At 50.8% G+C, this 11210-nt stretch overlaps 1 protein-coding gene across 1 annotated transcript; it reads left to right on the forward strand.

Moving 5' to 3' along the window:
* Positions 1-4240: 4240 nt before the first annotated feature.
* On the forward strand, positions 4241-7659 carry LOC120651760 (rop guanine nucleotide exchange factor 3-like). The gene is made up of 8 exons (XM_039929370.1): positions 4241-4519; positions 5143-5544; positions 5652-5768; positions 5870-6024; positions 6164-6238; positions 6325-6633; positions 6719-7057; positions 7234-7659. The coding sequence occupies exons 2-8, from the start codon at positions 5220-5222 to the stop codon at positions 7366-7368; spliced, it is 1455 nt and encodes a 484-aa protein (XP_039785304.1). The 5' UTR covers positions 4241-4519; positions 5143-5219; the 3' UTR covers positions 7369-7659.
* Positions 7660-11210: the final 3551 nt, after the last annotated feature.

The raw sequence follows: 11210 nt of genomic DNA on the forward strand, positions 1-11210 counted from the left end.
AAGGAGAAGGGGGTGGCCGCCACGCACCCGCCGGGCCCGCGGCCGACCACCACAACGCCGCTTTCCTCCGGCGACGCCCAAGCCGCCCCCTGCGGCCGTCACCCGCCTCCTCGCCAGGCTCGCCCTCGCCATCACGTCCATGCGGCTTCTTGTGGTGGATCGAGCGAATAGGGAAGGAGGCCGACGGGAGATGGAGAGTGCGAGGAGATAAATCGCTGAGAAAGTATTCGAAGAAGGAAAGAAACGGGGGAGAGGGAGGAAGAGATGAGCGTGCGGCGTGATTTGCGGGAGGGATCGGAGCCGGTAATGCAATCGCGAGGGTGGGTACGCGGAGCGGGTAAAGGAGAGTGCGGTGACAAAACAATTTTACTTTTGGCGGAATCATTCTCCAGCTCTTCGTTTTTTTTGGTCTGCCCCGGCGCTGTCAAACTAATTGTCTTACATGTGAGCCTTCAAAAGTTGTTTTGTGAGAGGAATGGGTAGGATAAATTTGGTGAGAATTATATCCAATTCTTTCATCCTTTATAGTATATATAGATAGATAGATACAAGATTAATGTGTATCTTGGGACAGAGGAAGTAGTATGTCTTAACTCTCTCAAATTAAAATTGGGTGGGGGTGGGGGTGGGGGTGGGGAACACTCCATTGCAGCTATCCAGATAAGAGTGAAAGAGAGGTCCATTGGAAGCATGAACACCTGGAAAAGAGCGGACTGCTGAAGAAACGACAATGGACATGCACAATGTCAACTGTTTTAACTTTCAAGAAAAAAATGGCAACTCTTTTAAAATCCATAGAGGGGGAAAAAAAGGAGCGAGCTTCTATAATCTGTTGCAGACGAAATGGAGCTACATAACCTCCACAATCCAATGATGAGTTCTAACACGCTCTCGTGGAAGATATTGTAACTCCTGTGAAGCACCACGCATGTTCCCCTAAGAATCATATCACGTATTTTCTGGTTCTATTATTTCTTAACAAGATATCCACTGGTGCGCGCGCTTAGTGTGTGTAAAGTTGCATCAATAATATTTTTATTTCATTTTCACAATGGCGTAACATGATATACTCCCTCCGTTTCAAATTATAAGACATTCCAATAATCTTGGAGAGTCAAAACTTTTTATGTTTGACCAAATTTATATAATAGAATAATAACATTTATATATAAACTAAGTACCATTAGATTCTTTATTAGTTATATTTTCATAGTACATCAATTTGATATCATAAATCTTTATATTTCTCTCTATAATTTTAATCAAATTTGATATTGTTTTGACTCTTCAAGATTTTTGGGATGTCTTGTAATTTTGAACGGAGGGAGTAGTTTTTTCTAAGTAGCTCATGATATATTCTGAGAGCAGTTGACAAATGAAGCAAACACTCGCCCAACACATTGTATATCCAACGCCAACAATCCAACGCAACGCCGAGGGTCCAAACATCCTCGAGAAGTTGCATGTGATTCTAGCATGACCGCCTTCGCCTTCAGGAAACAGGGTTTCAAACTATAAAGGTATATGTATATGATATCATACATTTTGTTTCCTTTGACGAAATTATACCAGACGAGAGTTTCTAGCACGCTCTAAAGTATTCGTAATCCATGTGAAGCACCGCGCGCGTTTCTCTTGAAGAATGAGAAGAGAGAGAGGATCACACACATGTGACCCAACTCGTCCGATACTCCGATTCCTCGCCAAGACATCCCCCTTCGACGCGCATTAATGGCGGCGGATACGTGCCCTGCACAAAACCGAGCCTCCCCTCTCGTAAACAAAAGAAAAGAAAACCCGCCAGCGCGCGCGGTAGGCATCGTGACGGCCACGCAGCGCCCACGACTCCACACGCCGCCACCGGCCCGCGGCTAGTTAATGCCGTGTCCGGTCAACGGTCTCGGCGTCTCCAAATTCCAAACACCCCCCTCCTCGCACGCAGCTGAGGCCCTGTTTGTTTCTCCCTAGTACTACTAGCACACGATTCCCGAAAAAAGAATCTTCAATGCATGGAGTACTAAACGAAGTTTATTTGCAAAACCTTTTCACGGATGGGTGTAACTTTTCACGACGAATCTAATGATAGTAATCAATTGGTGATTGGTTACAGTAGTGCTACAGTAACCATCTTCGAATCGTACGGTCAAAGACCTCATTAGGTTCGTCTCGCGAAATAGAGTAAGATTGTGGAGTTAGTTTTATAAATTGAATTTATTTAGTACCCCTAATTATTGGTCAAAATTTTTGTGCTACTAGTACTAGTGAAAACCAAACAGGGCCTGAGCTGAGCAGCAGCCTCTTCGGATTCTTTTTTTTTTCTCTCTCACGATTCTTCTATCCGGGCGTGCTCTGCTCCCCTCTGGAGCGGCCGCCGGTGGCGGCTTTGTGGAGCTCGTGTCCGGGCGCCGGGGCTCACGGCTTGTCCCTAGCCGTTGGCGCGACGCCGCCCTGGTCGGCAGGCCCCTGACGGTGCGGGAGATGCCGCGCCGCGCCTGGGCGTTTTCGGCAGGGGGCGACGGGAGCGGGCGCGCGGCCACGCCGCCGGGATCCCGACGCGTACGTGCGGGGGATCCGGGTGCTTCCTCCCACACCCAAGGTTAACCTAACCGGTGGGAACCGGTCCGGTCCGGTTCCGGTTTCGGCCGGTACCCAACCGGGCAAAATTCAAATTTTAAATTTGAATTCAAAAAAATGAAAAATTCTCAAAAAATTCCTAAAAATACTTCAAGATGTGATGAATCTAATGGTGTTAAATTTTCTCAAAAATTCATTCATTTAGTATAGTTTGTGAGAATTTAAAGTTAAATCAAAAAAAAAGAAAAAAATGGGCCGGCCCATGAAGGCCCACCGATCAAACCGGTCAAACCGGCCGGTAAACCGATTGCACGGGAGCTTTTGAATTTCAAACCGGTAAAACTGGCCGGTAAACCGGTCAAACCGGCCGGTAAACCGGTCAGAACCGGTTGCATGGGAGTTTTTGAATTTATTTGAATTTGGATTTGAATTCAACCGGTTTCCACCGGTTACCGGCCTAACCGGTCCGGTAAACCGGTACCGGAGGGCGGCGGTTAGGCCGGTCCGGTCGGATTTTAAAACCGTGCCCACACCTGCCCGTGCGTGCGTGCGCTGCCTACCGGACCTCCGCCGCCTCAAAAGCACCAGCCAGTTTTTCAAACAAAAAAAAATCCAGTGTGTACTGTACATTGCGGCCGAACTCTGTTCAAACACCTCTCGTTTTATTATCCTCTGAATTGGTTGGAATTCTATTGCCCATTGTCTAGTAGCGTCAGCGCGTCCATGCGTTCGGCGAGGCTGCACGGCACGGGCCACGGATTCACAGCTCCAGCGAAGAAACAACTAGCCTTGGACACCCTGCACGCAAGGGTGCTTGCAACGCAAGGCACGCGCGCGCGCCTCATAAACCCGCGCGCCGTGCCAGCGCCGCTTGATCGCGCGCGCCTCATAAACCCGCGCGCCGTGCCAGCGCCGCGTGATCTAGCGACCGCCGACCGGCAGGCCGGCCGGCACCTCCCTACCCTACCCGGCCTCAGGTCGCAACTTGCATTGCAGGCCAGGCCATCCGGTGACCTGCCGCGCAGGCTGCGGTGGGTAGCCGCCCGTCTGTGCTGGGAGCCTGGGACTGGGACAGGACTCTCTGCCCCCTCGCACGGTTCATTCGCGCTGGCGTTTGCGTCACACCGTCATTTTTGTAACTAATCCTCTCTTTAGCACAGCTCATCGGGCGACGCATGATTGCGCGTCAGCTCACCAGTCCTGCCCCCCAATCAGTGGGATCTCCGGTTTCTTTAACAAACCCTCATTTTCCTTTTCTTAGCTTTTCGGTTACCAAATCTCTCGATTTTTACCAAACTCTTGTACCGGTGATGGGATGTGGAGAAAACACTATAAAAATGTGAGCACCAGAAAACCGCACCAAGTAATGTGCAGCTGACAGGTGGGCCATGGGCCCGTTAGACATGGATACTACTATTTTTCCAAACATTTATTTATTTTGGAACGAATATTTTCCCAAGCAAATCGACTGTTCGGATCAAAGATCAATGCGTAGTAGTCCATCCAGGGTTGACTCTCAATAACATACTACTCCTACACCGTATGCTCTGCTCCCCCACGCATGTTCCTGAAGCAACCGCAATCTTGCCGCAATTTTTCTAGACATACACTTCCATTCCACGCCGGCTACAAGTAAAATAAAAATAAAATCACCAACATCTCCTATGGCACGACCAGTCGACCACCATCCATGCCCAGGATAACACAACAAAACCAAACCGGATGCGAAACAACACATCCTTTTACCTCCCACTCATCGCCCCATCATCGTCTCTTTTTTTTCTCTCTCTCTGGGCAAAGCTCTCAGAGAACAGAGGAGGTTGACGCAGGAGCAGCCGAGCAGAGACAGAACCAGCCCTGAAGTCTGAAGAGATCTGGCGAGCCCCCGATGCATGGCAAGGAGGAAGTCGCCACTGGCGTAGGAATCAAATCGACTTCAGGAAAGGTAAGAAAGGGCCAGTCTTTTGCTTGCCATCCCCGCCCCCCCCCCCCTTTCGTTTCCATCTTTGCAGCAGCCGGGCAATCGCGGTACGAAAGGCGTGCTTGTTTCTTTCCATGTTTTCGCAATTTTTCGTCTGGGAGATGATGAGAAAGTCGGAAAGGAATGACACGCGCCATTGCAGAATTCCCAAAGAAAATTGGCTCTGCGTCTAAAGAAGGTTCAAAAGCAGAGGCATCTGAATCTTTAGGCCTCCTTTTGTTTCCCAGTCTCATCCTTTTTTTTCCCAAATCGCTCTGCATCTTTATCTGCATGCCATGATATAGCCATGATTTAGTCTGAAGTCGCCTCACGAGTCGCGATCGTCTCAAAAGCAGCAGAGCTCAGGTTTAAACAACAGGGGCATTTCGCCAAATTCCTCAGCGTTGTCTTCAACCTTTCAAGCACAGATGCTTTGAAAAATACTACAATCTGCTGGAACACGACAGGGCGGTTCAAATTTAAACATGCGAATTATCTCTGGTTTTGTGCGCCGGCGTCTCCCGTTTCGATGGATTTGTCGTGCCCCCATTGCGGCAGTTGCGCGAGGCCTTTATAAAGCCGTCTCGTGTTTCCTTTGTCTTGTGCAGCGCTGAACTGAACTGGACGGGGCGTGACGGCGACGGCGACGGCGCGAGGCGAGGGGTCAGCCAAGCCAAGAACCGCCATGGACAGGGACAGCAGCCCGGCGGTCTCGGTGTCCGACGAGAGATCGGAGGCGGGGCCCGCGGGGGAGCGCGACGGGTGCTGCTCGTCGCCGTCGACGCGGAGCCTGGTGGACACAGCGGGCAACCTCAGCCGCACCGCCTCCGACGCGTCCACGTCCTTCTCGGAGCAGTGCAGCAGCGTCGACCACAGCGGGCCGTTCGAGCCGGCCGCGGCCGTGGCCAAGCTGAGCGACCGGTCCCCGGCCTCCTCCGCCGCCGCGTCGCTCAGCCGGCTCAGCATGAAGCCCCGCGCCGACGTGCTCGACCGCCGCTCCACCGACGACGGTACGTACGGCCACTGCGGCCACGCCGATTCTTGACACAGATCGATCGGATTCGATCACCGTGCCGCAGCTTTGCTAACGCGAACTCGATCGACCTGCGATGCGCAGAGATGGAGCTGGTGAAGGAGAGGTTCTCGAAGCTTCTGCTCGGCGAGGACATGTCCGGCGGCGGCAAGGGCGTCTGCACCGCCGTGGCCATCTCAAACGCCATCACCAACCTCTACGGTACGCACGCACGGGAACGGAGCCAGATTAAGCTCCGAACAATTCGCGTTCTGGCATCTTCATCGGTCAGTACTAACATGCCGTTCGATTGTTTGTCTCAGCGACGGTGTTCGGGAGCTGCCACAAGCTGGAGCCGCTGCCGGCGGGGAAGAAGGCGATGTGGAGGAGGGAGATGGACTGCCTCCTCTCCGTCTGCGACTACATCGTCGAGTTCTACCCCACCACGCAGACGCTGCCCGATGGGACCAAAGTTGAGGTGCCGCATTGCTGTCCATGTTTATCCACGGGTCCCTTTGTTCCTTCTTGCGAGATTCAATTCAGTTCCAAGAAACTTGGAGTCTCTCTGTTCGCATCGCATGTCGACGTGTCTGATCAAAGTCGATCGATTCGTGCAGGTCATGGCGACCAGACCAAGATCGGACATTTACATCAACCTGCCCGCGCTCGAGAAGCTCGACGCCATGCTCATTGTAAGATCAGATCCCAATTGCTACTCCATTGATCTTGCTTGGCACGATCTCATTCAGAAATGATTCAAGCATGCGCGATGGTGCAGGACATTCTGGACAGCTTCCAGAAGGCGGAGTTCTGGTACGCTGACGCCGGGACGAGGTCGTTCGGCTCGGTCACCTCCTCGTCGTCGGCGATGTCATCGTCGTTCAGGAAGTCGGTTCACCGGAACGAGGACAAGTGGTGGCTGCCGGTGCCCTGCGTCCCGGACGCCGGCCTCACCGAGAAGGCCTGCAAGGACCTGCGGAAGAAGCGCGACTGCGCCAACCAGATCCACAAGGCCGCCGTCGCCATCAACAGCGGCGTCCTCAGCGATATGGAGGTGCCCGAGTCCTTCATGGCCGTGCTCCCAAAGGTTTGGACTTTGGATGGAAAAGTAAACAAATCTTCCTCTCTCTCTGTCTCTGTTGCTGAAATCTTTGGCTGATGATGGCTTGCAGAGTGGGAGGGCAAGCGTGGGGGACTCGGTGTACCGCGTCATGCTGGGCGCGGACAAGTTCTCGCCGGACTTCCTGCTCGACACGCTCGACATCTCGTCGGAGCACGACGCGCTGGCGATGGCCGACCGGGTGGAGGCTGCCATGTACGTGTGGCGGCGCAAGGCTAGCGGGAGCCATGGCAAGCTGCCATGGAGCAAGGTCAAGGAGCTCGCGGCCGACGACGACGACAAGAACGTGACGCTGGCGAGCAGGGCCGAGAGCCTCCTACTCTGCCTGAAGCACCGATTCCCCGGCTTGTCGCAGACCACCCTGGACACGAGCAAGATCCAGTTCAACAAGGTAAAACATAGAAACCAGGCTGCCATAATCACATTGGCAAGCACACAAGATCGTTTTGGCATTTTTCATCTTCTGTTTATTCATCTGCTCATACAGCAGGCAGTGCACACGCTTGCGTGCACTGAAATTATGCTCCGGATCTGATCCTACGATGAAATGGACTGATTCTTTTGCAGGATGTTGGTCAAGCAATCCTGGAGAGCTACTCGAGGGTGTTGGAGAGCTTGGCTTTCAACATTGTTTCATGGATCGATGATGTTCTTTTCGCCGACAAGTCGATTAGGAAACTGAGTGATAACCTCAAGTCCTGAGTTCTTCAATCTAGACAAGCATCCCAGCAAAGGTTTTAGATGACTGTTGGTGAAGTTGCAAAACAACTTAACAGTAGATGTAGTAGGATGGTTTTGCTGACCTAGGGGAAATGTAAGCCCTACTAGCTTACAAGAATGCAGATTGCAGAGTACTATGTCTGACCAACACTGGATGTCTGTATGGAGTGTGTTTTGCTTTTCCTGTTTCTTTTTTTAGCTCTTCCGCCCTTATAAGAAGAGTTTGGTAGCATGCATGCTATTAAAAAGGATCACAGTCGCCATCAGTGAGAAGATCTTGCATTTTCAGATATGGTGCTTTGTGCAGCCAACTAATATGCAAGCAAAACATAAATCCATCAGGTAAACTGAACTCGTGTGCATATCAGAGTTTTGCATTTTGAAAATACGGTGAACTGAATTTCATGATTAGACAATTATTAATTCACGGAGATCAGCAGAAACTACTACACTTGTTATCTTGGTTGATGAATATTAATGCAGAAAACTACATGAGTGTTTTTTAATTAAGTCTACAAAATAAGATCCATGTCGACAACTTGTTGTAATCTCTGCCTATGGGTAGCGCTCTCTTTGTTTGAGCTTGCTTCTGGCCTTTTTATGTTTTCCTCTGTAATCGCTGTGCTTATCCTCTCGATATTCTGCGGTCGTCCTTTCCTCATCAAAAACGTGCTCAGGAGTTTCAAAAAAAAAAGTGCTCAGGCACCTTCTCCCGAGGGGAGGAAAAAAAAAACATTGTGCGCGGCCAAGTTCTAGCCGAACCAGGGCAATTTTTTTTTCTTTCTTTTTTTTTAAAAAAAGAAGAACCAGGGCAAGTTGAATTAGGTGTCTGGAACTACTGCGATTCGACCTCTTGTCTCTTGAGGGAAGGTGAGAACGATTAAAAGGAAAACAAAAAAAATGCAAAGATTTAATCTGCTTGCACATACACACCGTGGTTCTGTCTATTTGTACTCATGCGTTTGTAATGTCTGAGTGCTAACTTAACTGTACCGCATATAGAAACATGTAGTCATCTGCAGTGTTCGATTGATCCGCCCAGGGCGGCAGGTTTGTACGGTTTCTTATATGTGGATGCAGAATACGATCAAACCGTGCCAGCCGGCAGATTCCACTGGCCTTACTATATATATAATCTACGCTACTCAAGGAGATAGTAGGCTGTCCAAGTTGAAAGGGTCCAGTTTTCTGAAGCTGCAATAGTAGGCTTTCCAAGGTGAAAAGGTCCAGCTTTCTGAAGCTGCAAGCATCCTTATGGACAATACTGAGCAGGTGATAGTATCCCCTAAATGACCTTTGCGGATTTATGCATCTCGTTGAGTTACTGCAGATCATCTTGGTCCCACTTCTGTCTTTGTCCGGCAGTGTTCTGTTAGCTTGAGTTGGTTCCAGTGATCAGTATACCGTTTGCCGAAACTGAAAGATAATCCACATAAAGAGCTGAGACATCTAGTTCCATGTCTCTTCATCAATTCTGCTTGTTTTTCATTCCGTGACATACCTGTGTCAGAAATTACCTTTGTTTTCAATTAATGCCCGGCAAGTCTGAAAGTACAGGGGATGATGGAAATTTTTTGGTTCTTTCTTGCAGGGGCGTGGTTCCAGGCAGCTAGGCGCGCCCAGGAGCTGGTACCGGAACAAGATCTGGCTGACCGTCACCATCCATCGTGGTGATCCTAATCATGGTCCTGTCAATTTGCCATGGTTTCGAATGCTGATCCTTCAGAAGCACTGATGCAGAGTTTCTAGATGCCAGCCGATGTTTTGGATACGTTCAATAATCCACTTTTGCAGCATTGCATTTCCCATGGCGAGGCATTCCGCTTGATGTTGTCGTGATCAATTTGTTTGTTGTGTCTTTTGTTTTCATTACCTTCCCGGTAATTAGGTCTGATTTGGAGCAACTTTATCACATGGACTTATGGAGTCTATTTTATATACTATGCCTCAATGCCTCATTTTGTAGTTGCATGAGTTAAAGACCTGTCTCCTTTCTATAACTAGCGAAGATATACGTGTGTGGCACGTATTTAAATTTCCTTCCATCAAGCAACAATGTTATTTTTTCTTCCAAAAATAATATACATCTTTTTTTCCTTCTATAAAATAATGATGTCAAGTATTATCTTTTCAAAACAAATAACGACACGAATTATGGCTGAGTGCATGTATAAAGGAAAGTAGAGTGCGCCAAAGTAAAGTAATATACGAGCACAAGAGGTGGGTAGATGAATATTTGGTGTAAAAAGTATTAGAATTTTGGTGAAAACATTTTCCTTCTATCAATTTCGTGGGTCTACATCCTTTTTTGTCAAACCTTTGGGCTGACAAGTGGGACCTCGTGAGGGGTACGGTGGACCAAATCTTGGTGATAAAGGGTTTTAATTGTTTCAACTTTTATAGTATTGATTGATATTGATTATAGTATTGATAGATAGATATATAGATAAATATAGAAAAGAAAACGCGAGTATACAAATGTATATAACAACATAACTATACCTACAGAAACATGTACTCTTCTTGAAATTGAATGCCGATCAGTTCAGTTTGGTCTTATTCAGCGCGATACCTAACAATGCAAGTACACTCCATGGGCTGTCCTGAAAAAGGCACAAAAAAAGGAGGCTCACAGTGTTTGTTGAACAGACTTGGTCAGAAATAAGAAAGACTTAAAACAATGGTGCCGAACTTTCAATTAGTTTTCGAAACAATTGTTATAGGGTGGAATCTTTTTTTTTTTTGCAGCTTATAGGGTGGAACCTTGAAATTCAAGTGACACGTTTTTCAATTTTCCTGTAACAAAAAAAATGGTCGCATGGACGGACCAGATAAAGAAAACGGCCCTTTTACGAATCTCATCCTGGCTGTCCGCAGCGGTCACTGTAAAAGGAACGCGATCCCTTTTACAATTGGTTTTTCGCGCAAAAAACCACGCAGCGGGGCTCTGTAAACGACACGCCACTTTACCGCTCGGGTAAAGCGATGGCAAATCCAGAGCACGGAGCGGACGAACGGTACACGCCACGTCGGCGTGCTCCGGCCGCCGCTCCCAACTGCCCGAAGGCGGAGGAAAAGGGTAAGAGGACTAGAGGGGGAAGCGGCGGCGGACTGCAGCCCGTTGCCGAGGAGGAGGGAGGCGGCCGGAGCTCGCCCCGCCAGGCCGCGCACCGCCATGGCCAGAGCTCGAGCTCAAGCCGGCGGATTTGGAGGCCTGCACGCGCGCCGCAGGCCGTGCACCCCGCCCCCGCCCCGCCCCGCCGAGCTCGAGGCACACCGCCAGGGCGGAGCTGAGGTGGTGGCGGTGGAGGACCCGAGGCGAATCTCGATGGGCCGCCGCCGCCGCCGGGGAGGAAGGGAGCTGCCATCTGCACTGGGAAGGAAGGATGCCGCCGTCCGCGCCGGGAAGGAAGGGCGCCGGGAGGAGGGGCCGCGGCCCGCCTCGCCCCGCCCCACCTCCGCTTCGCCGCGCGGCGCAGCAGCCCGCCTCGCCCCGCCGCTCCTCCGCCCGATGCGCCACCTGCGGAGGCGAAGCAGGAGATGGGGGGAGGGAGGGCGCCGCGGGGAGAAGGAGGTGGAGGGAGGAGGAGGACGGCCGCGAGGCGAGGGGGCGGCGCGGCGCTCGCCCATGGTCCGCCGCCGCTCGAGCAGGGTCAGGGGACCCGCGCACGGAGAGGGAGGAGGGAGGTGCGCCCGCTGCTGCCTCACCGCGGAGAGGATGCGGGGCAGGGGAGGAGAGGGAAGGCCCGGCCGCGGCGAGCTTAGGTAGCCACGCCGCCGCCGCACGCCCTAGCCACCACGCCATCGCGGCCGGCCCCGCTCGC

Source organism: Panicum virgatum, chromosome 9K (assembly GCF_016808335.1).
Source record: "Panicum virgatum strain AP13 chromosome 9K, P.virgatum_v5, whole genome shotgun sequence".
NCBI lineage: Eukaryota > Viridiplantae > Streptophyta > Magnoliopsida > Poales > Poaceae > Panicum > Panicum virgatum.

What these genes read in the sequence shown, in the direction of transcription:
- LOC120651760 (XM_039929370.1), top strand. Translation starts at nt 5,220, where the DNA reads ATGGACAGGGACAGCAGCCCGGCGGTCTCGGTGTCCGACGAGAGATCG. An exon ending in AGCTCGACGCCATGCTCATT is followed by an intron (nt 6,239 to 6,324) that starts GTAAGATCAGAT and finishes GCGATGGTGCAG; the next exon opens with GACATTCTGGACAGCTTCCA. An exon ending in TCATGGCCGTGCTCCCAAAG is followed by an intron (nt 6,634 to 6,718) that starts GTTTGGACTTTG and finishes GATGGCTTGCAG; the next exon opens with AGTGGGAGGGCAAGCGTGGG.